The sequence below is a fragment of the Denticeps clupeoides genome, chromosome 5, assembly GCF_900700375.1.
Source record: "Denticeps clupeoides chromosome 5, fDenClu1.1, whole genome shotgun sequence".
In the NCBI taxonomy this organism is placed as follows: domain Eukaryota; kingdom Metazoa; phylum Chordata; class Actinopteri; order Clupeiformes; family Denticipitidae; genus Denticeps; species Denticeps clupeoides.
Window position 1 is genome coordinate 28,384,050 of NC_041711.1, and position 23,799 is coordinate 28,407,848.

At 41.4% G+C, this 23,799-nt stretch overlaps 2 protein-coding genes across 3 annotated transcripts; both read left to right on the top strand.

Annotated features, from left to right (window-relative positions):
* Positions 1–10,657: 10,657 nt before the first annotated feature.
* On the top strand, positions 10,658–12,282 carry tyrobp (transmembrane immune signaling adaptor TYROBP). 2 transcript variants are annotated; one of them, XM_028981554.1, is made up of 5 exons: positions 10,658–10,794; positions 11,052–11,072; positions 11,163–11,315; positions 11,483–11,550; positions 12,053–12,282. In XM_028981554.1, exons 1-5 carry the CDS (start codon positions 10,749–10,751, stop codon positions 12,107–12,109), a joined length of 345 nt encoding a protein of 114 aa, XP_028837387.1. In that variant the 5' UTR covers positions 10,658–10,748; the 3' UTR covers positions 12,110–12,282. The 2 variants fall into 2 exon arrangements, with proteins under 2 accessions (XP_028837387.1, XP_028837388.1); XM_028981555.1 differs by having other exon boundaries at positions 10,664–10,794; positions 11,297–11,315.
* Positions 12,283–13,005: 723 nt separating this feature from the next.
* Positions 13,006–17,384, top strand: si:dkey-33i11.1 (B-cell receptor CD22). Its single transcript, XM_028981443.1, has 13 exons — positions 13,006–13,162; positions 13,253–13,306; positions 13,489–13,845; positions 13,921–14,178; positions 14,266–14,535; positions 14,748–15,017; positions 15,321–15,590; positions 16,282–16,363; positions 16,455–16,503; positions 16,644–16,730; positions 16,809–16,921; positions 17,103–17,210; positions 17,289–17,384. Exons 1-12 carry the CDS (start codon positions 13,147–13,149, stop codon positions 17,200–17,202), a joined length of 1,926 nt encoding a protein of 641 aa, XP_028837276.1. The 5' UTR covers positions 13,006–13,146; the 3' UTR covers positions 17,203–17,210; positions 17,289–17,384.
* The last annotated feature ends 6,415 nt before the right edge of the window (positions 17,385–23,799 follow it).

Consider the following 23,799-nt stretch of genomic DNA (forward strand, 5'->3'; position numbering starts at 1 on the left):
ACTGACGGCAACGCTCGTATCCACACACACACACACACACAACACACATACACACACAACACGGCACGTTGCCTGCTGGCTCCGCCCATCGCGGACCGTGATTGGACGCGGCCTCGACCAACCCGCCGCGCGCGCACTGTTGACATGTGTTGGACTTGGACTCGGACTTGGCTGGGCGTGCAGGACGTTCCAGATATTGCGCGATATGGTTGACAAAGTGTGCGTTTGCCCAAAGCCTTGCGTTGAAAAAAAAACGTTTTGTTAAAAATTGTAAGCTGATGCCCTGTGGCTAATTTTCCCTGGGCTCGCTCCAGCCCAAGAGTCCAGCATGATTTTATTGACATTTCATCCGTCTACTACAGTGTGCACCGGCATAGACCAATACGTTAAAAGATTTTTAGATTATTGTAAATGTACTCTTTATTTCATAACACAGCAGTGTTTCTTAAGCCCAGTGAAATTATTGTCATTTTCACTTTTTAGTAGTCATTACAATTTCAGAGTTTTTTTTATTATTATTTCAGAACTACACTACTAATAATTAATAATACACTACTAATAATTACTTAACTAAACTAGTTTGGATGCACCTACTTTGTGGCCATTTTGATGAATATACTGCAAGAAACATATTTAGTCGTTTTTGCAGCAGGAATTTTTTTTTGATGAATCAGTGCTTTAACTCGTGTGTTATTTCATAGCCTTCAGTTTTGTTCTATAATGTATAAAATCTATAAAAGCAAAGTATAAAAGTTGTGTGTGCTTTTGTAGTAAAGCACATTGTAAGTCGCTTTGGATAGGGGGGCCAGCCAAATTCCATGAATCCTATGATGTTATGTAAAAAATACAAGACCCAAAAATGAGTTTGACTGGTAGTGTATGACTGTACAGACAGAGCGGGACACAATGAACAATGGACTTGTACACAAGTGCTAAACAATCACAACTGTGCAAAACAGGACAGCATACAATGCACCTGACAAATGCCCCAAGCATTACTTTTATTGGTTTACATATATTATTTGTGCTGCTGACACGCTGCCTCTGACATCAGACGTCTAATTAACAATAGGTAGACTGCTGTCATTTTTCACTGAAATTGTGATTATGCTATTTTTCAAGTGAAAGGAATCTTCCAGTGTTGCATGAGGGAGCACCTTTCCGCTAGCTCCTTTCCGACATGTGACAGGTTCAGGCAGACAACAGATGCACAACAGGAAACAGAGCACTAGAAAACCTCACATACCCATCACCTTCTCATTCACAATGGAGGCTGATACCATCTCAGAAAGGAAATGATGTGTGGTTTTGTTGTATGTTGAGCACATGATCTTGGTTCCACTAAAGAACACTGTGTTGATGTAGCTATCTGTCCATATCTATTGATCGATTGAATGATCTATCTTAGCATTAATATTACTAAAGAACAAAATAAACAATAAACTAAATAAAGGTCTTAATAAAGAACAAAACCAGAAAATAACAAAAACACATCATATTTACATTTAGGGAATTATTCAGAGTGACTTACAATCAGTTGTTACAGGAACAGGAGACACTCAGGGTTAAGTGGCAGTAACACAATGGTAGTAACCTGTGAATTTGTGGTATTCTAGTTTAGGCGAGTGTCTTACCCACTTGGATACTAACATATTTAGCCTGACAGCTAGAAAGACAGCTCCTTGGCTGTCTTTTTGAACAAATTCAAATTTATATCGCTATAATTATTATTTATTGAATAGTTTTTCCAGTGTAAATTGCATGGCTGTATGAACACACAATAAATGAAAATGTATGTAAAACTTTTTTATAAACTTCAATTGATTTAGAATCAATCATAAGGCTGTTCATGATTGATGAGGCTTTTCAACATGAAATCACAGCATATGTTATGGGAAGCGGACCCATAATCGAAACGTTACCACAAAATAACCCAGAATCACCAAGGTGCCTCTGAGCAAGGTACTGTCCCCACACACTGCTCTACGGTTGCCTTTCATCAGTTAAATGCAGAGGACATTTGGTTGTGTGCACCGTGTGCTGTGCTGCAGTGTATCACGTTTCTTGTGCCTGGTGTCCTGGGAAATTCAGTGATTTGGATTGTGTGTCCATGTATCAGTTATTATGTTGTAGACTCGCCCACAGGTGATGATGTTGACTTGCACGTTCCTTGTATGAATCCGTGGATGAATCAGGAATTCCAACAGGACAGGGTGCCATCCTATTGCAGGGTGTAACCGAACCATTCACACACCATCCACTGCCTTTTGGGTGGTGTTGGAGACTGGAGAACCTGGAGAGCAAACATCCCGCACACATATCTCAACAGGCTGGGAACAATGTCTTGTTCTTACTCATTATCCCCAAGATGGACTGATGTGCAACTTCGTAAGGTAAAGCAGTCCCGGTCAGCGGACTACTGAATGCCACTGAATTCTACTGAACTTCCTGATCTCCCACCTTCTTGCAACATGCCCTTATTCTCGGCTCAGTTTCCTGAGCAGTGCTCTTTCTTTCCTCTTCCAACTGTATTTTTTTTTTTTTTGCACTGCATTTAATGCTCCACTAACATTTTTGTGCTTAGCATAAAGGTGTTCCATGTCTGGGCTTCTTTGCTTGGAAGTATTGCTAGACATTGCTAGTATGTCCAAATATATCTTGTATAGATATTAACATAAAAAACAGTGCAGAGTCAGCTGAAATGTGCAATAATTCTGCGATGAAACCATAGTGTTGCTATTTTTCCTATTTTTCTTAAAGATGCTGACGCAAATGTGCTCATTTGTACTCATGATTGTTGAACTCAAGAATTCACTCTGTACCCCGAAAATAAAAACATGAAGTTTTTCTTTTTGAAAAAGGAGCTTTGCTGTCTAATCCCATTTTATTATATGCAGTAGGACATATTACAGAATTAAGTTGTATTACAAGAGGCTAGTTTCATCCCCCATAGCTTTCATTCACAAGATGGCATCATAGAGTCACAAACTTCCCCTGACACTTGTGTTGATAGTGCCCCTTCAGGACAATGAAGGTGGTACTATTCAGGACATAATTTTTTTCAATGTAGTTAAATGTGGTTCAGTGTAATTAATTGTTTTATATGTGTGTCAGTATTATTGTATATTGTTTTTTGAGTAACTGGTGTTCTGTGGAATTGAATAAGGGACACATTTTAAGTCTGCTTCATTTGAACTGGTAACCTGTCCTACAGAGGGACTATTTAGAGCATTCTGAAAGTAAAAGTGAAGTGATTGTCATTGTGAAACACAGTACAGCACACAGTGACACAAGGAAATGTGTCCTCTGCTTTTAACCCATCACCCTTTGTGAGCAGTGGGCAGCCCTGGGAGCAGAATCTGTTCAGGATTCGAACCAGCAACCTTCTGATTACGGGCCCACATCCTTACCCGCTAGGCCTGCCCAATAGAAAGGGGTGTGTTTCTGCTCCGTAGTCATATTAGACTGTCTAATACTGTCATAATAGTTCGGGAACTGCATGGTATCAGACTGCAAGACCCATCCCCCCGTTTTATTTTGAAATAAATGACCTGGGATGTAAGGAGTTATGTGGGGGAACAAGCCTTTATTCCCAGCGAGGGTATAAACAACAGACAATGGGCAGGGGACAAATCGCATGTGGTCAGTTTCAATTATTAAAGACTGAAATATGTCATTAGTTTGCTTTAAAATATACGGAATATACGGAATCGCAAGATTAGGCCTTTTCTCTCGCAACAGGCTACGCAGCTCCTCGCCCAGGCAATGGTCATCTCCAAACTCGAATATTGTAACTCTCTCCTGGCTGGAGCCTCTGCAGTCACCATAAAACCACTCCAGATGATCCAAAATATGGCAGCCCGTCTCGTCTTCAATCAGCCATAATACACCCATGTTACACCTCTTCTTACCTCCCTCCACTGGCTCCCGGTAGCTGCTCGCATTGAGTTCAAATCCTTGATGCTTGCCTACAGGGCTGTAAATGGAACTGCGCCCTCCTACATCAATACAATAGTACCTAGATACACCCCTGCACGCCCTCTCAGATCAGCAAATGAAATGAGACTAAAAAAATCCTTCTTCACGGGGTCTCCGATTCCAATCAACTCTGTTGTCATTGTACCTGGCTGGTGGTAGTAGCCTAGTGGGTAACACACTCGCCTATGAACCAGAAGACCCGGGTTCGAATCCCACTTACTACCATTGTGTCCCTGAGCAAGACACTTAACACTAAATTGCTCCAGGGGGGGACTGTCCCTGTAATAGTGATTGTAAGTCGCTCTGGATAAGGGCGTCTGATAAATGCTGTAAATGTAAATGGAACAACCTGCCCTCCTCCACACGACTTGCCGAGACTACCACCACTTTTAAGAAGCAGGTCTCTCCCTCTTGTTCAAAAATTATTACAGACAAATCTAACACGCGTACCCATTGCACAAAAACAAAAATGTATATATACATTATAATTTTTTCTTCGTCTAACACTTAACAATCTCTGAGCATGCTCTTCGCTGACAAGTTGAGCCTTATCAGGGCTCTTAGTTTGTAAACTCAATATTCTATAGAAATCGAACGAGAATTACCGGTGTCTTCCTCTTGTAAGTCGCTTTGAATAAAAGCGTCTGCTAAATAAAGTAAAGTAAAGTACGGTAAAGTAAAGTAAAGGAATAGACTGTAGCAACCATGAGAGTGGAGCGACAGCAGCCTCTACTGGCCATTTAGCGTAACGTCAGGATCTTAATTTTTTTTTAAGGTGGACCGGAAAAGGCGAATAAGACGCAAAGTTCAGCCTCGTAACTTTTTACCACCACAGGTCCGCCCTTCCGAATAAACATGAGGTGCGAATTCTCTCGGTCTTCGTCTTTTCGCCTTATTCGTGATATCATTTTCCGGGACTCGGTGGCAGGAACGTGCGTGAGCAGAAAAGGCGTCACTTTCTTAAGGTCGCGCATCACGACAAACATCGCCAGACGCCCGCGGCACAGAACCGAGGTAAGATGCTTTAGGCGTCGCTTTTCATTGCTGATGAATAAATACTCGCAAATACAGCCACCTATACAAACATTGGCAGAGACGTGTGATAGAATCATATCCACTATCAGTTTAAAAAAAAAAAAAAAAAACCTTATATCACATTATTATTTTCTGTAAGTTATTACTAATGTTTTCGTGCGCGTGACTTGAAGTATGTATTGGATGTAATTTCATGCAACTGTGGTTTATAATTGCGCCAGCGTTTTATAATGCAACATACTAAATAGGTAAGGACGACGTGAAATGCACAGCGATTTGAATAAACCCACGTGGAGGGTTTTTTTTTTTTTTTTTTTACCAGCACCCACCTACTGATTATCTGACTCACTTGACATTTAGACAAGAGCCTTTCTCAGCCCCCCATAGGCCCTCCATGAATGGCCTTCAGCCCACAGAGACCGTTTTAAAGGTATTGCATTCAAATTATAAAGGCACTGTGTAGATCGTGTCGGTTGTACCGATTACAACGCTTGGCGATCTTGTGTAATCCTAGATGCAATCGCTTTTCTTTGTTGTGTTCTTAACTTTAAAGCCTTAAGTTGAATTTTTCCTGCTATCTTGCTTTACAGGTAATTGTCAGGTGAAGAGGTTTTTAGAAACTGGCAGGAAATGGCGAGGATTTTATTGCCCGCGTTCTTGTTCCTTTTTTTCTACGGTGAGTGAATGACTTTCACACCTACCCCCTGTTAGCAGACTGTCGCTTCCTGGTCTCCCTCAGGTCTGTGCAAAAGACCACAGTGCAGTTTTGCACCCTAACAGTGGAAAGAAGCGGCTCCTTCTGCAGTAACAGACACTTTTTTCAGTTCTGCCTGTTTATGTGCCACTGACAGTAATCACTAATTCTCATTTTGCCTCGTCTCCATGTTACCGCTCACTAAAGAGAAGACCATGGCTATTACAGGTTTGAATTCTTTATCCCTTCATTTCACATTTCAATCACTTTACTCTGTACATAATCAGTATTTTCTTAGAAGACCGGTTGCATATATACACACATACACACACACACACACACACACACACACACACATAGTGTATAAGGTGACTATTCAATCTGGTGATATTTTTTCACTCCTTAATTAGACCCTCCTAAAGAAAACAGTTCCTGTTACAAAATTGAACCTGCAACACTAACCGGTGTGATCGTCGGCGACGTGGCCCTCACTGTCCTTGTCGTTGTCATCACATATTTCTGCGCTAGCAGGCGAAGACAGCGTAAGGAGAATGGTAACATTTCAAGTAGTTCATATATACCTTTGTCAGATTACAGAAATACTCAATTCAGGAGCCACTGATAATTCGTGCATTTCAAAAAACAGTCACCTGTTCTGTGGATGTATCGTGTAAGAGTTTGCCTTTACCCTGCGATCATGCTTTGTTAGCCCCACCAAGATCTATATATGCCTGCAATTGTCCATTAGGTCAACATATTTCTTATATAGAAACTTAGTGCAATAATAAAATAAACAGAACTCATGCTCTGCAATACAAGTATGACATTCAAGGAAAAATATAGCAGAAAATAAAGATTATTGTGTTGAATGTAAGACAGGTAACCTTCATGCCAGTTGTGTACAATCACGCAATCACCCACCAGGAAGTGTTGGATGTATATTCTCACCAGGTGACAGTGTGAAAATATAATTAATATACGTTTTCTGTCTTTATGCAAACATTAGAAATCCTTGGCTTTTGTCCACATCTATTGAAATAAAAAAACTATTTGAATTATTTTATTCTTACATTAGTCCTCAGTGCTTCATGGTATTTAAATAGCTTTGCTTGCATTCTAATTCTGAACATTTGCTTTACCAGCAGAGAAGGTCTACATGAATGTGAGGGCTAACTGCAAAGCATAAGAAACTGAAGACCATGGACTGCAGCAGTCGGGAAACTACATTATCCCTTGTCATTTGTTTAATCTGATCAACAATGAGTAATCTTGAGTTCAGATGAGCAGATGCATGCATTTAATTTTTTATATATGTGTTTTCATTTGCTGAGCATTTATTTTGAATGAAACATCTGCTTTTTAAAGACTCGATATTTTGTAATGTTTTGTAAAAATATTTAGATGATAAGATGAAAATAAATTACCTTTTTTAACCTTCAGGCTTTATTAAAATGATTTTATGAAACATGCGTTGGTAAAGTTCGACAGAATCTTGATTAGGTTGAAATCTGTAGAATTTGGAGGTCAAGTCAACACCTTAAACCCTGTGTCATGTTCCTCCAGACATTAATGAACACAGATTACAGTGTGGCAGGTTAGGGTAACCTGCTGAAAGAGGGCACTGTATATGAGGACTCTCTTGAGATCACATCCCTGCTGATTCTCTTGGGTGACTTCATGTGTGTCTGCTCTGCATATATGTGACTCCCCTCTGAACCGTCGACCCAGTTGTTTTTGTGTGTAGTAAAAAATCTGTGTCTAAACACTTGTGCGTGGGTCATGACACGTGTATTACTTTGTTTAACAAGCCATCGGCACTACTGGTTCACTAGTGTGAAATGCAGAAGCAGTGCAGAGTGTTCATGCCTTGGAATTTCCCAGTTATTTGTGTCTTGGACAAGACTGCTCAGTAAAAATCATGATTTGTTGAAGGTCCGTTGAAAAACCATTAAACCTTTTGAAATAACATGCATTGTCTATGTTTTGCATTTTAGCTCGTTTTCTGCATATATATTACAGGTTACTGTCTGAATGGGCAGAATTAGTTTCATGTCTAAATGAACAGTGGAAACCAGATGTCTGTTTCCTGTGGTTTGCATTCTGTTGGTTGTTATACAGAGGCTGCATATCAACAGTTCATATCACAAGGGCCAGAGCAAAAGGCAGAATTAATGACTGTGACCACATGCAGCATCTCAGTGCATTTCAGCAAGCGTGCGACTAACGGTTGGTTACACCTTCTTGTGCCGAGTTGTAATCATGATTGGCCTCTAGATGAATACTCAGTCTTCACACACTGTCTGCCTGACAGCATTGTTTTCCTGTGAAATTTTTAGTTGCAAAAGTGTTTGGTGTAGTAATTTCTGGTCCCAGCAAGTAAAGCACTATAGTATGCAGCTGTTCAGAAGGCACAAACACACACAGCAACACCACAAAAAGGAAAAAAGGTCTAACATATCTTTTTGTCATGATCCGGTCCGGCAGGGGTTACTCCGGGTCCTGAGTTCGGACCGAAGTTTCATGTTCGTCCTGTGTAAAGTTCCCTGATCATGTTTAAAGCTATCCTGTTCGTGTCTGTTCGCTGTCGGGTCATTGTCTGGTGAGTTATGTATTAAGCCGCCGATACTGGTCAATAAGGGCAGTGGTGGCTAAGCGGCTAAGGAAGCGGCCCTGTAATCAGAAGGTTGCCGATCTGCCAAGGTGCCACTGAGGTGCCACTGAGCAAAGCACCGTCCCCACACACTGCTCCCCGGGCGCCTGTCATTGCTGCCCACAGCTCACTAAAGGGTGATGGTTAAAACAAACACACTGCCATACCCACGGACGCATTCATCTCGATCACCAGCGACGCCCACAGAATAATGCACCTCCTCATCTCCTGTTATCTAGTCTTCCCTGCCAAGCCTTGGGTCATGTGGATTCTTTTGTCTTTCGAGTTCTATCCTGTGTCATTTGTAGTTCTGTTTTTTTATCATTTGTGAATAAACTTTGTTTTTCCTGCAATGGTCTCAGATGTTACTTAGTTCCAGAGACCAGTTAACAGAAGGCAACAAAGCAATGCTGTGATTCTAGACCTTCTTGTGGGGCAGCACCAGGGGCGGTCCTAACCTGTTTGGTGCCCTGGGCGAACACCCACTCTGCCCCCAACCCCACAGACTCAACGAAACATAAATATACAGAATTGTGCATTAACATATTTTATTGTAATACCTGTTGTCGGAACCATATTGAATTCCCACATATATGGGTGTGATGGAATTTAGAAAACTACATAGGTGCAAATTATAAGTCTGTATCATAAGGGGCAGTGGTCAGCACCTGTGGTCAGCACTGAGGTGCCACTGAGCAAAGCACCGTCCCCACACACTGCTCCCCGGGCGCCTGTCATGGCTGCCCACTGCTCACACAGGGTGATGGGTTAAATGCAGAGGACAAATTTCACTGTGTGCACCATGTGCTGTGCTGCTGTGTATCACAAGTGACAATCATTTACATTACATTTACAGCATTTATCAGACGCCCTTATCCAGAGCGACTTACAATCAGTAGTTACAGGGACAGTCCCCCCCTGGAGCAACTTAGGGTTAAGTGTCTTGCTCAGGGACACAATGGTAGTAAGTGGGATTCGAATCCGGGTCTTCTGGTTCATAGGCGAGTGTGTTACCCACTAGGCTACTACTACCCCAATCACTTCAATCACTTAAAGTCTGGTGCTTTAGTGTTTTTATTTTGTCTTTATTTAGTTTTTATTTAGTTTCATTTTGCAAGCTGGTTAGCAGGAGGTGCACCTTGCAAAAGGAGGGCACTCTTACTGCCCACAAACAGGAAATAGAAAACCAAGCGATGCCCCTTCAATCCAAAAATCTGTTGCCATGGTGTCGGGTCAACATGGGTGCGCGCCATGATGTCTTCCAAATCAAAAATCACCACTAGGCAACACAATCCAAAGGCCCCTGTGCCAGCCATCAACATGTCTTGACTTTTTACTCTCACTTCTGTACATAGTCCTTTTGCATCAGAATAAAGAAATGACTCATGTAGTTAAGCAGAACTTAAGCTGTTTCACTTCGGTTTACACCTAAACTGGTTGGGAAAATCTAGGTCAGATGTTCAGGTCAGATTGGTTTACAGAAGGTTTACAGAAGAAAGTTTGTACCTCAGAAAAGTGCAAAACAAAAAGTACCTCAGTAATTTGTGTATGTGTGTGTGTGAGTGTGTGTGTGTGTGTGTGTGTACAGGTGTTTTAGATGTTAATCTAATCTTTAGATCTTAGTTTGTTTGCATTATTAGCCTACATATGGAGTGCCACAAGTCATCCTGGACAGGGGTGGGCCCAGTCAGTCCAAGCATTAATTTAGGCTTCAGGGTTTCCTACCCACCTGGGCTCTGGGTACTACCACGCCCATGGCCTTGGACCATGGCGTGGTGGACCCTTTTTCCACCTGTAGAATGATCTTCTACAGTCTGCACAGGTGCTGCACTTCACTGTAACAGTCACAATGTTCCTCCTGAAGCCAGGCAGACAAATATCCAAAAATTCAGCAACTTGTCATCAACACTTCTTAAAACAAACTTATATCAGTGCAACTACATGGGATAAATATGTTGAAAAGGTTAGGTTAATTTAGCCTAGAGTACTGAAAATATAATTCTATAAACGTTATGATCATCCATCTAGTTTATGATTATCCAGAGTTTCTTTAAATCAAGTCCCTCATTCAAAGGTGTACTTACTTTATAGCTTTTATTTGTTGTTGTCTTGTCTTAAAAGCAAAAGTTGTATGACCTTCCTTATCTTTATCCAACACGAGTGGTTGGAAACGTTTAAAAAAACGTGTGGGATCTAATTGAAATAAAGTAATACCAATCCTGCGTGGTGCTGGACAACGCAATAGCCACAAGTCTGTGATGTCACACACGAGAAACAGAGATGGTCCCACCTCAGTGGGTGTTTTTCAAGTGAACACACTCACTTCCCCGTCATGCTGGCCACTCGTGGCTTGACACTTGTGGACGACGTTCGGCAGCAGCAGGAGAGCAGATGGGTAGGGCACTGTGCGTGGTGGCTCCACTCGCAGGACTGTTCGGTAAGGGACTGCACTCTTTTGTGGGGTGGTGGTGGGTTAAGTGGGATGTGGGGTGTAGTTGTGCGCGGGATTATCAAATTGCAATGCATTAATGTGAAACTGTAAACTACGAGGACTGGACTTTCCCACGCTTCATTGACTGTGTGTGTGTGTGTTTATTTTGGTGGTCACAGTCACTAAAGAGACCTGAAATGACAGAAACATCACAGGAAATGACCCACTTTTACCACTGCTCTTAATATTTCTCTTTTTTTCAGGTCCAGCCTCAGGAAAACAAGGTGGATATCCGTGGTGGAAGGTCTTTTCTGGCACATAGTACATTTCGAGTGATGTGTGTGTTTAATGTTATTTGTCTCATCACCGCACAGACTGTAGACAGTGCTACCCAATGGACATGGGAGTTGTAGTGGCCATCGTTGTTTGTGACGTTATACTGACCGTGCTTATTGTTCTGTCTGTCTACTGCATTGTGACACGCCAAAAAAAACGAATTGCTTTGCAGCTCAAGGCAAATGAAACAGGTATGGGAATTCATTGTGTTCGTTCTTGTAAAATGCTATATATTTTAAACGAATCTCATAAAAGTGAAGGTTAGGAATTTGAGATGGACATCTGGTTATAATGTGAAAGTGTAATGTGTGTTAAAAAAGTGTCTGCGTTTAAACGGTCACTTCTCTCTTTTCACCAGCAAAAGAAAAAATGCACACAGCATCGAAACGAGCAAGGAAGTCTGAAATCACAGAGTCTCCATACCAGGTGGGTTTGTTAAATAAAAGTGTTTTTTATCCTCACGTGAATGTACACTATCAGTTTGGATATCTTCTGCGGTGAAGATAGAGGTTATTTGAAGAATCTGATGCAAGACACATATTAGTATTTTTTTGTAGAAGGAGAAAGTAAAGTATGTTTGATGAATCTGTCACCTTTGTTCATAATTGTCACAATCAAAACCCACTTCATGATATCACCCATATCACTCATTAACTTGAGTGAATGATAAGAAATTGTTCAGCAGAAGCTTTCAGGACTGTTGGAAACCATCCCAGTTGCCTTACTTGGTGGTGGAGAGAAGACAAGTGTGAGAAATGCTGCCATCACAGCAAAAGCTCTCTGTTTTTGCCCAGATGTTCAACTTTTTACATAGTTTGCATTGTGTCTTCAGTTTTGTTGTATAAAATAAAAAAGCAAGATCCATAAATGCATTTAAACTTTACATTGCTAATGTATGTGTTCCTGATTGCCCCATCCTGGGTTATAGGAGCTGTATGGGGTGCAGTCAGACATTTACAACGATCTCCGACAATATCAGAAATGAAGCTCCACCAGGCAGATCTTTCCTCCTCTTCTGCTCTTCCATTAGACATGAGAATTGCATGCAAGTAGTAGACTATGTGTAAATGTACATGCACTTCATGATTGTATTGTATGCTGATATTTGTGTATATAATTAAATACCCAGAATAAATAAATTTGCTCTGCAAAACGCAATTAGACTCTGAATAACTCCTCTGATGGTGCACAAGACCGCTCTGACAGTCACACTCCTGACAGCTCTTGGTCACAAGCTGGAACCTTTTAGACATCCTGGGAATTCACAGCTGGAAACTAAATCATGTGTTTCTTTTAGCAAAGTTCACATGATTGCAGGCTACCTTTGATAAAATCACAAGAAGATACTGTTTTAGCTCAGAAACACTGATCTCATAATACATTGGCAGGGCAATAGTAATATACTATAAACTAAAATAAAGTAAAATAATAAACTACCGAAAGAAAGAATGAACAAAATTATTTTTAAAAAATCAAGAATGAAAGCAAATGTCAAGATGTCTCAGGTAGATTCGAACATTTCCCAACCACCTACAGATAAGGGTGTTGACATTTTGTCTCTATCTTTTGTAGAGAATAGATTTGCACTCAGTTTATAGCATCATCTGGCATGTAGTTAAGTTCTTACCGGTACATTTTGGTCACAAAGACCGAGGTGGTTGTGCGCAACATGAGAATGAAAGATTTCACCTTTGGTCATGAGCTTTTGCATGAACAACAGGAATGTTTAGAAATCTGTTCATTTTAATACCACAGCTTGTGACTCTGGTCTGGCAAACATGAGGTTGTGTGTCCCTGCGCCACTGCAGGGGGGTTGAGTTTCAAAGGCAGAGACAGTCCTGCCCAGCCAAACTGAGTGGGAGGCAGAAATGCAGTGATGGACATGGACGTGCTGCACTTCTCACTTCTCCTTTTTAATCTGAAGTACTTTGAATTTTTAAGTCTCATGGTTCTGGCTCTCATCTCAGCTGTCTGCCGTGGAGCGTGTGAGCACATGAGTGTTCCTCTGTGTGCGGGAAACAAATGACATTGCAGCCAGGTACTGTATTAGTCTTTTTATTATATTTATTCTATCGAATCCCTTTTTACGGAAAAGATGCAAGTTGATACCTCTCTTATTGTTCTTAAGCTTTAAAGATGTGGATAGCTGTGTTTCTGCTGACTGTGTACAGTGCTTTACCAGGTAATTCCTCCTACGGCATTACTGAAATGAAAACGTATTTTTCCTTTGGTGTTGATAATTTTGCATGAATTATATAATGTACTGGTGTAAGTGTGATTATTATGATTATACAATTTATTCAATTAAAAATTGCAATGATGAGCATCTGCTACAGTGTAACCGGTGATGTTTGTGCTTTTTAGGTGGTGCAGGGAGTAAATGGGTGGTGACTTTCTCCCGGACTGAAATTTGCGTATGGGCAGGCACCACAGTGACTCTGCCCTGTCGTTATGACTATCCATCCGGCTACAGTGTGAGGAGGGTGATGTGGTTCCGCATCTCATCAGAGGACAAAAGGGACTTTGCCTACCACGCCGACTCAAGCATGGTGAGCCCGTCTTATAAAGGCAGGACTAGGTACATGGGTGGCCACAAGAGATGCAGTCTCCACATCACCAATGTAAGACTCAGCGACGCCGGCCAGTACCACTTCAGGTTCGAGACGGACAACCAGCAGGGGAGGTGGACTTCGCCCGACACCATCCACCTTTCCGTCACAGGTGAGTTGCTGCTCTACAAAAATCTTCCAGGTTTAGTTTTTTTGTCGCCAGATCTGTAAACTGCGTGCGTCACAGAGTTGCAGGTGCAGGTGCATCCAGCCCGGGCGGGGAACATGTTCGCAGCCGGAGAGACCGTGTTTCTGAGCTGTGTAGCCCGAGGCTGTGCAGCCACAGGAAGAACCTTTGCGCTCTACAGGAACGGCGTCAACCTTGGTTCAGCCGAAAGATGGTCAAAAATCTATAACTTCGGAAGCCAGCATGTTGGCACCTACAACTGCCGTCCGGTGCCGCCACAAAATGTCCTGTCCCCTGGTGTCGCCTTGTCTCTTGGCTGTAAGTGGGCATCTTTGAGCCTATGGATCCATACGTGACAAAATAACACGAGCCACAAACATCTATATCTCTCCCATTCTTTCACAGCCGCCCCACACAACACCATGGTCCATATCATTCCTCAGGGCTCCGTACCGGAAGGGGGTTCAGCAACCCTGACCTGCAGCAGTGACGCTGCCCCCGCGGTGGAGAGCTTTGCCTGGTTCAAAGAGGGCGAGAGCGGCAGCATGCCTGACAGTTTCAAGCCTCAGCTGCACTTCTGGAAGGTGGACTACACAGACCATGGAGAGTACTTCTGCGTGGCCAGGAACCCCTTGGGTGTAGACCGATCCCGACCAGTTCTCCTCAATGTCACCTGTAAATGTCTGAGCAAGGCAGAGTTTTAAACACTGTAAATCAATCAATATTACTGCATGCATGGCCTTTCATCACTAAATCCATGTGGTAACTCTTTCCATGTGTGCTCTTTAGTTATTTAAATTGGCTGCAGTGCTCATAAATATTTGTATAACTATATTTATTAATATAAACATTTTGCCGATACCTTTTTCTTGCCTATATTTGCTCAGACCCTCCAAAGAACACCAGGATTCTCATCCATCCTCCGGGGGACATCATGGAAGGATATTCTGTGAACCTAACATGCAGCAGCAATGCCAATCCTCCCGTGGAGAAGTATGGCTGGTACAAGGTGAATGGCGGACAGCCTTGGACCAGAGGGTCTTCGCAAAATCTTTCATTGCCCAGCGTGCGCTCCCACCACAGTGGACAGTATTACTGCACTGTGTGGAACCAGATCGGACAGCAGATGTCCCTGACGGCCGTCCTGCCTGTATTATGTGAGTGGCCTACTCGTCTGAAGGAGCTCCTTGTGTCCCTTCAGAATCTTTTGTGTTACTGAGCAGTCACCTTTAGCTTGGCGCTGTTCAGGTTACTCAGAGTGAAAAAAAAAACTAACCTCCAATCAACCTTGGACCTTTGAGCAAAGTGATCAATCAATCCTTCCTACTCCCCCTCCCTGCTGCCTCAATCTCTTTTACCTCTGGCTCCTATTCCCCATTTTTGTGCGCTTTGTCACCCCATGTCCATTAGAGTGTCTATTTTATTCCACGACTATTATTTGTTTCTGTGTGACCATGCAGATGCCCCCAAAAACACCTCAGCGTGGGCTCGTCCCTCCAACGTGATCGAGGCAGGTGAGTCGCTGACCCTGACATGCAGCAGTCAGGCCAACCCGGCAGTGGAGAACTACACCTGGTACCGGATCAATGCTGCTGACACCTTGGAAACGCGATCGGGCTCCAGCTACACCATCGCTGAGGTCAGCCCTGGAGCCAGCGGCCAGTACTACTGCGAGGCCCGCAATCGAATCGGGACCCACAGCTCGCCCGTGCTCACTGTTCGAGTTCGAGGTCAGTGAGCAGAGAAACGTTTCTTCACTGAATCCACAACCTCAGCCTCAGGTCTGAGGTTGTTCTCCATGCAGTCAGGTCTTCAACTGACAGAGAGCAACGTAATGAACTCCAGTGAACTCCCTTGAGCTTTGATTAGACTTTATTTAGCTGCTATGACATATTTAGATTTTCTTCAGACACATTGAGAAATACATCTCACTTTCATGAGGTCAGGTCCACATAGTTCTCTTTTTCATTTGTGCTTCTTAAAATGAATAGCTTTTAATAACCTCTAAAGTGTCAGGAAACAGGGATTAGGTCGCTGTCTCATGGAAAGTGCTGACATGACACAGTTGTCACCCTGACGTTTTATGGTGTTGCAACAATGTGAGGCATCAGAAGTTAAGAAGGACCATTATTTTCTTTGACCAACATTAGTCACAAAAGACAGGACCAATAGCCGTTTGTCTGCATTAGATGTGTTTTCTGGAGTGCCTCAGGCTTCTGACAGCCCACACTTTAACCACAAGGATGTGGGTTCTTGCTTTGTTTCAACTTAAAGGCGGTCAAGATAAGGACAAAGTTTACATCCTGTCACAGTTTGGAAGTTATATCTCGAGCAGGATCAGCTTTTTCTGGCAGCACACAGGCCAGGTTGTTGTTTTAAAGAGGACATCTTAGTGGCATTCACACTTTTATTGATTTCCAGGGCGTCTGAAGGTCATTGCTCTGGCTTCTGCAGTGGGAGTGTCTTTGGGGCTCATCACACTTACAGTGGCTGTTATGATCAGGTGACATATGCTCGTAGTGATTACCGTAATATCTCAAATCCTGTGACATGGAAATGCTGACTTTTTCAAATGTAAACTTGATTCTGTGCAGTAAGAACATGCATCGAGTGGACACAGAAACTCCTGAAGAAGACAAAGAGGTCATCGTCTAACATTGTATTATAGAATTAAAAACTATTAAATGCTACAAACTAAGCATAAACATGTTTACAACAAGTTTAATACACAAAGCAATGCTGAGTGCAACTGCAAAGCAATTCGCCTTGTTTCAACCTGACAGCATAGATCATCTGTGAGTGACACAATGTTCTATGAGTCAACTCAGCCAACAATACCAGCCAGGAGCTGCAAGATGTCAGACATACCGGTCAGTTCATTATGTGTGAAAACAAATGCCTCTCACAAAAATAAATTTAAGCTCATCACAGGAAAAATGATTTTCCAGGAGGAGCCAGAAGAGATGACTGAGAGCTCCCACCCATCCATTGTACCCCTGAACGAGGCTCCTCAGAGCTCTGAGTTAAACTATATCACAGTGCATTATGGTAAAATGCCAAGGTGAGTATTTGACATTCTGTTCCGTATTGATGCTGCGGCTATCTGGCTATTGGAGGACTTCTTTGTAACAATTTGTCAATTTGGTGGCCTATCGGGTAAGGAATTGGACCCTTAATCTCCGGGCGCCTTTCATGGCTGCCCACTGCTCACTTCACTTTCACTTTCGTGTTTATATTGTCAGTGTGGACCAAGTGCAGCTAATGAAAGTTCCACTAGATGGAAGTAAAGAGTCTGAGGACAGACACGGTGTCATTTATTCTGTCCTGTCCAGACAACAATAGTGGCAAAGGTAAGGGAAGTCTTTATGATTTGTCAGGAGACACCATGCTAGGTGAATAATGCCATCACGTGTCTGTTTTTTTTCCAGAAAGGAATTCTGAAGAATCTCCACCAAATATGCAATATCTGGTTCAAGATGCAAATGAACATTACCGTACATTAAAAAACATAAACCAAACCCAAATCTAAAATCTAATTCATTTGTTACAATGATCTACTAAATATTGTTATCTAAAATATTGTTTCATATTTTGTCATTGATGTTAGATTTTTATTACTCTGTTGATTTTACCATTGAACTTACTAAGTAAAACGTCTTGCTTACTGATTTGAATACCATTTCTATAAATAGTGATACAATATGCCTTATATTCAGTTAATACTGCATTCATTCTTACAAGGTTTGTCTAGCTTTTAAATTTTCGCCATCCTTCAGTTTAGTAGTTGGTTTTCAATTTTGTGAATCACTATAGTATTTCTCTTGCAAGAATCTGAGAATAAAAATATCTTGTAAAGTGTATAAAAGTCAAGTCAAATTAGAGTAACAAAAAAGCCATTACAATCTAATGAATACACTACCTGCCAAAAAAGTCTCCACCTTGATATCTTCCAATTGGCAACATTTATTCTGACCTAAAGATGTGCATTCAGATCTGAAGTGCATCATTTCCCATCCTCCGGATACAGATAACTAGCAAGTGGTTCTTTCTTGTTTTTTCTAATGAATATACCTGACAAACACTAGCGAGTCTCAGGCGCTCCGCGCCAGATCAAAACTGGTGAAACTACCTGAATACAATGCATAAGCACTCTTTTTCATGAATGGAGAGTATGGGCCAATTTCAAGCAGCTATGCCAGGATAAGTTGGGCTCTATTGGTTCAATTTCACACACGAACCTGGCACCACAGAGCCCTGACCTTAACCCCTTTAAGAACATTGTGTCAATTGTGTTGGAGGCTGCAAATGTTGGACATTTCTGAATCATGTATTCAGCATGGTAATTGGCTTCCCTAGCTTCATGCCACCATATCAGCATGTCAGTGACACACATAACGGCAAAACAAAATGTACAAACAGTACTTTTATTAACAGTGATCAATGTTTACAAGCAACAAAAGGAACAAATACCACAGACAAGCAAAAAACATTAAGGCAACATCCATATGTGAACGCTTTTCTCTAAACTGGTTGTTGGTTTCTAAAAAACTTGTGTCCACGCGGGAATGTTATCCGCAGAAAACGGCCTAAACACTGTTTAACCCCCCCTCACAAGTGCTCTCCTCATTTCTAGATGTCCTCTGTGGAGAACATGTCATTGTTCTCCAGCCTCATCTTTTCATTAGAAATGTGCACCATAGAGAGGCCATCCACACAAATAAAAAAAAAAGTTCTTGTGCTCTTCTAAAGCCTGTGGATAGTAATCAACTACAGGGAAGGTGAAACAAAGGGGAAAGTAATCAAAACACACACAGGCTAAAGATCAAATACAGTAAAATTAGACTATAGACCACTTATCACTAGCTGTGGTCTATAGTTGTTTTTGAGGGTCTGTCTTGTTTCGCACCCGTCTAGGGGGAAGGAATGTGGACAATGTGTACTAGGTGGACGGTGACGAGGAGAAACACATGGGCCAATACATTTGATTAACATGGTACACATGCTGCTTAATCGGGGCATGATTGCCGACCTCTATATCATGCCCCAGCACGTTTGTATGAGTGGAAACATCAGAAAATAAATCTGTAAAATCATTAATCAACTCTTACATGTCATTATGAGGCAAACTTGACAAAAACTCACCTAAATAACACAAAACCTAAGCGAGCCCCCGCAACAGGGACCTCACGCTGGTAAAGCCAATCTTCATCTGGGGAGTAGGAAGACACAGTTGACACTACCACAACAGGAGGAGACATTTACATTTTCACTGTCAGCACACAAGTAGGCTTTTAATATGTTAAAATGACAGAGATGAGTCTTGCATTTCTGATCAGGCATGCAAATAATGTCACTGATCTTGGCCTCCGCTGTATAGGGACCATAAAATATAGCAGATAAAGCAGAGTCAACGAGAGGCAACAAAACCAGAACCTGATCGCCAGGCTGAAAGGAGTGCACAACTAACTTAAAGTCATATTATATTGCCATTCATTTTTGATTGAACCGATGCCAGCCATCTGAACGAAGCAGAGCCCTCACAATCACAAACAAAATTACAGATTACATGCTACTACAACATACAACATCATAATATATCAGACTCCTGCACATACTACAGTATACATCATGAAATATTATTCCGAAGGTCTCATGCATGCACAACTCAGTGTGTCTAACATACTACAACATACACTATCATACATTACACAAGCAAAGGTATCCCCATTAACACACTCCCATTGTGCCAAGCACCCAGGGATGTAACATTCTTAATTTTAGTCTAGTCTTTCTGTCAAGCTGTCATTTTAGTCTTTATTCGTCTTAGTCATGTCCATACTCATTTTTGTCTAGTCAAGGTTTTGTCATATTTAGTCAGAATTATCCATGACTATTTTAGTCTAGTTTCAGGCAATGAAAACCTGACATTTGTGTGTAGTTTTAGTTAATGAAAATTGTATTTTAGTGTCTAATATTTTAGTAATGCATTTCTAGTTAACCCAGTTAATATTGTAGATGTACGTAGTAGAACAGACAAAAACAACATTTTCTTTTGGTCTAACTCATTTCATAATTAAAGGTTATCTTATTATTATATTATTGTTACCTTATAGACTCCAGAATAATCTACATCCACTCCAGACATGTTAGACGCTCTGATTTGTTCCATGTTTTTCAACATTTTGTGTTTTCTTTTCCACTTCACTGTAAAGAAAGTGCATGCAAATAGTGCATCAATTTGTAATTTTCTCCCAGCCATTTGCTAACCCACCACTAGTATCCTGAAAATTATTGATGCAAATGCATATTGAGGAAGTGACTTGACTTGTATTCGTCTATGAAAATCAAGAGCCATTTTAGAGTAGTTTAGTCTCATTTTTATTTTTATTTTATATTACATGATAGATTTTTAATACATGACCAGCATTTATGTTGTTTCTTGTCTTGTTTCCATCAAGTCAAAAAGGTTAGTTGACCAAGATATCATGAATTTCATAAAATATCATAAACAACACTTGCGAGGTCTCCAGAAATTTGCTGCAGTGTTCATTTACATTTACATTTACATTTACGGCATTTGGCAGACGCCCTTATCCAGCACACGGTAGGTGGAGCCAGTAGGCGTGCAACTCCTACCACCAAGGCAGTCTAAAAGAGACAGACACAGAGACAACAGAAGAAGACACAAATACACATGGGAGCATAAGTCCCTAGTACAAAAGGACATAAAACCCAGGCTATTTTTATTCAAGCATCAATGGTCAGCACCCTGGACAGCACATGCCTGTCAAAGTACAGCATCAAGATTGGAGATAGCCCATCAAGACCAGCCCTCTATTTTCCCTAATGATCAGCGGTAAAGTCCCATCAATGCTCAATCAAATCAAATGGACATCTACCATTAGTCAAGAGAGAGCTCAGTTCTCCAAACCCCTGTTCATAAGTCCGTGTATCCTTTGGTAATATTATTTTTGAGCTAAAATACTTTACTCCAAGAAAGGTTGAAGATGAGGTGGTAAACAGAGACTGATTGGACTTCTACAACAGTCTGAAATTGACAAGAAATAAATACATAGATATTTAAGAAAATTTGTAATGGACCACAGAGAGAACAATGTAACCATACTAATGAATTTTGATGTATGATCACATATAATCCACGCCAGTGTTGCACACAATAATTGTGAAATGTTTAGAAATGATAGTTCCTCTTAATTATTACATCTACTTTAATTCTGGAGCTATTGTCACCACATTTAGTTTCATAGGTAAGTGTTGAACGTCTCATAGGAAACAACTGTTTCTCTATTTTATGTTAACTATTGTCATATTCCCCAGCATTCTGTTCCTGTGTCTACCTGACCAGAGTTTGCTTTGTCTTGTGATTCCCTTGTTACTTTGATTATTTGCATCTGTTATAATATAATATATATAATGTAATACTAATAATCTTAGTATAAATGTATCCATGCCATGTCCCATCCATGTCCTGTCCTCCGACATCCTCATGTGGGGTTGTGTGTGAATGTTCATTATTATGTTCTGTGTTTATAACTTTTTATGGGCCCTTGTCCTTTTTTTCTTTGATATGAGCATACAGTATGTGTCCTTCTTTCCCCGTCACATGTTTGTGACAGTTGTGGACATGTTCTGGACAGGAAAAAAACATCTGCAAAACTGACATCTCTTTCTACTTCATATCTGATTACTGCTTTGCACACTCTTGGCATTCTCTCGATAAGCGTCAAGAGGTCGTCACCTGAAATGCTTTTCACTTCACAGTTGTGCCTCATCAGGGTTAATTAGTGGAATTTCTTGCTTTATTAATGGGGTTGGGACCATCAGTTGTGTTGTGCAGAGGTCAGGTTACTACACAGCCGAAAGCTATTGGACAGCTGTTCAAATTCATATTATGGCAAGAACCAATCAACTAACTAAAGAAAAATGAGTGGCCATCATTACTTTAAGAAATGAAGGTCAGTCAGTCTTGAAAATTGCAAAAACTTTAATTGTGTCCCCAAGTGGAGTCGCAAAAACCATCAAGCGCTACAACAAAACTGGCACACATGAGGACCGACCCAGGAAAGGAAGACCAAGAGCAACCTCTGCTTCTGAAGAAAAGTTCATCTGAGTCTCCAGCCACAGAAATTGGCTCAGATCAGAGACCAGATAAATACCACACAGAGTTCAAGCAGCAGACCCATCTCTAGAACAACTGTTAAGAGGAGACTGTGCGAATCAGGCCTTTATGGTCAAATAGCTGCCAGGAAGCCACTGCTTAGGAGAGGCAAGAAGCAGAAGAGATTTGTTTTGGTTCCCACTGTGAAGCATGGAGGAGGAGGTGTGATGGTGTGGGGGTGTTTTGCTGCTGACACTGTTGGGCGATTTATTCAAAATTGAAGGCACACTGAACCAGCATGGCTACCACAGCATCCTGCAGCAACATGCCATCCCATCCGGTTTGCATTTAGTTGGATGATCATTTATTTTTCAACAGTAGAATGACCCCAAACACACCTCCAGGCTGTGTAAGGGCTATTTGACCAATAATAATAATAAAGTGAAGTGATTGTCACATGTGATACACAGCAGCACAGCATACGGTGCACACAGTGAAATTTGTCCACTGCATTTAACCCATCACCCTGAATGAGCAGTGGGCAGCCATGACAAGGCTCGGGATTCAAACCGGCAACCTTCCGCTTCCTTAACCACTAGGCCACCACTGCCCCACTGGAGAGTGATGGAGTGCTGCAGCAGATGACCTGGCCTCCACAGTTACCGGACCTGAACCCAATCAAGATGGACTGCATCACTGGACTGTAGAGTGAAGGCAAAGGGGCCAACAAGTGCTAAACACTTCTGAGAACTCCTTCAAGACTGTTGGAAAACCACTTCAGGTGATGACCTCTTGAAGCTCTAATGCCAAGAGTGTGCAAAGTAGTAATCAGAGCAAAGAGTGGCTATTTTGTAGAAATGTAAAGAATATAAAATATAAATTAAAATGTATTTTATATATTTATTTTTGTATATAAAATACATTTTATATTCTAAATATTTTGGAATATAAAACATGTTTTGAGTTATTTAACCTTTTTTGTTAAGTACAGTGGAGGAAATGATTATTTGACCCCTCGCTGATTTTGTAAGTTTGTCCAATGACAAAGAAATGAAAAGTCTCAGAACAGTATCATTTTAATGGTAGGTTTATTTTAACAGTGACAGATAGCACATCAAAAGGAAAATTGAAAAAAATAACATTAAATAAAAGATTGAGACTGTTCTTTAAGTATTTGAACCCTCTAACAAAAAAAAGACTTAATACTTAGTGGCAAAACCCTTGTTTGCAAGCACAGAGGTCAAATGTTTCTTGTAGTTGATGACCAAGTTTGCACACATTTTAGGAGGAATTTTGGTCCACTCCTCTTTGCAGATCATCTCTAAATCACTAGGTTTCGAGGCTGTCTCTGTGCAACTTTGTGCACCCTTTTGTTGCCTTTGCTGTATGTTTTGGGTCATTGTCGTGCTGGAACACACATCCACGACCCATTTTCAATCTCCTGGCAGAGTGAAGGAGGTTGTCGCTCAGGATTTTATGATACATGGCTCCGTCCATTTTCCCGTTGATGCGGTGAAGTTGTTCTGTGCCCTTAGCAGAAAAACACCCCCAAAGTAAAATGTTTCCACCTCCATGCTTGACAGTGGGGACGGTGTTTTGGGGGTCATAGGCAGCATTTTTCTTCCACCAAACATGGCGAGTTGAGTTAATGCCAAAGAGCTCAATTTTGGTCTCATCTGACCACAGCACCTTCTCCCAGTCACTCTCTGAATCATCCAGGTGTTCATTGGCAAAATTCAGACGGGCCTGCCCATGTGCCTTCTTGAGCAGGGGGACCTTTCGAGCACTGCAGGATTTTAATCCATTGCGGTGTAATGTGT

What these genes read in the sequence shown, in the direction of transcription:
- tyrobp (XM_028981554.1), top strand. Translation starts at nt 10,749, where the DNA reads ATGGGTAGGGCACTGTGCGTGGTGGCTCCACTCGCAGGACTGTTCG. An exon ending in GCTCAAGGCAAATGAAACAG is followed by an intron (nt 11,316 to 11,482) that starts GTATGGGAATTC and finishes TCTTTTCACCAG; the next exon opens with CAAAAGAAAAAATGCACACA. An exon ending in TCACAGAGTCTCCATACCAG is followed by an intron (nt 11,551 to 12,052) that starts GTGGGTTTGTTA and finishes CCTGGGTTATAG; the next exon opens with GAGCTGTATGGGGTGCAGTC.
- si:dkey-33i11.1 (XM_028981443.1), top strand. An exon ending in AGTTCTCCTCAATGTCACCT is followed by an intron (nt 14,536 to 14,747) that starts GTAAATGTCTGA and finishes ATATTTGCTCAG; the next exon opens with ACCCTCCAAAGAACACCAGG. An exon ending in GCAAGATGTCAGACATACCG is followed by an intron (nt 16,731 to 16,808) that starts GTCAGTTCATTA and finishes ATGATTTTCCAG; the next exon opens with GAGGAGCCAGAAGAGATGAC.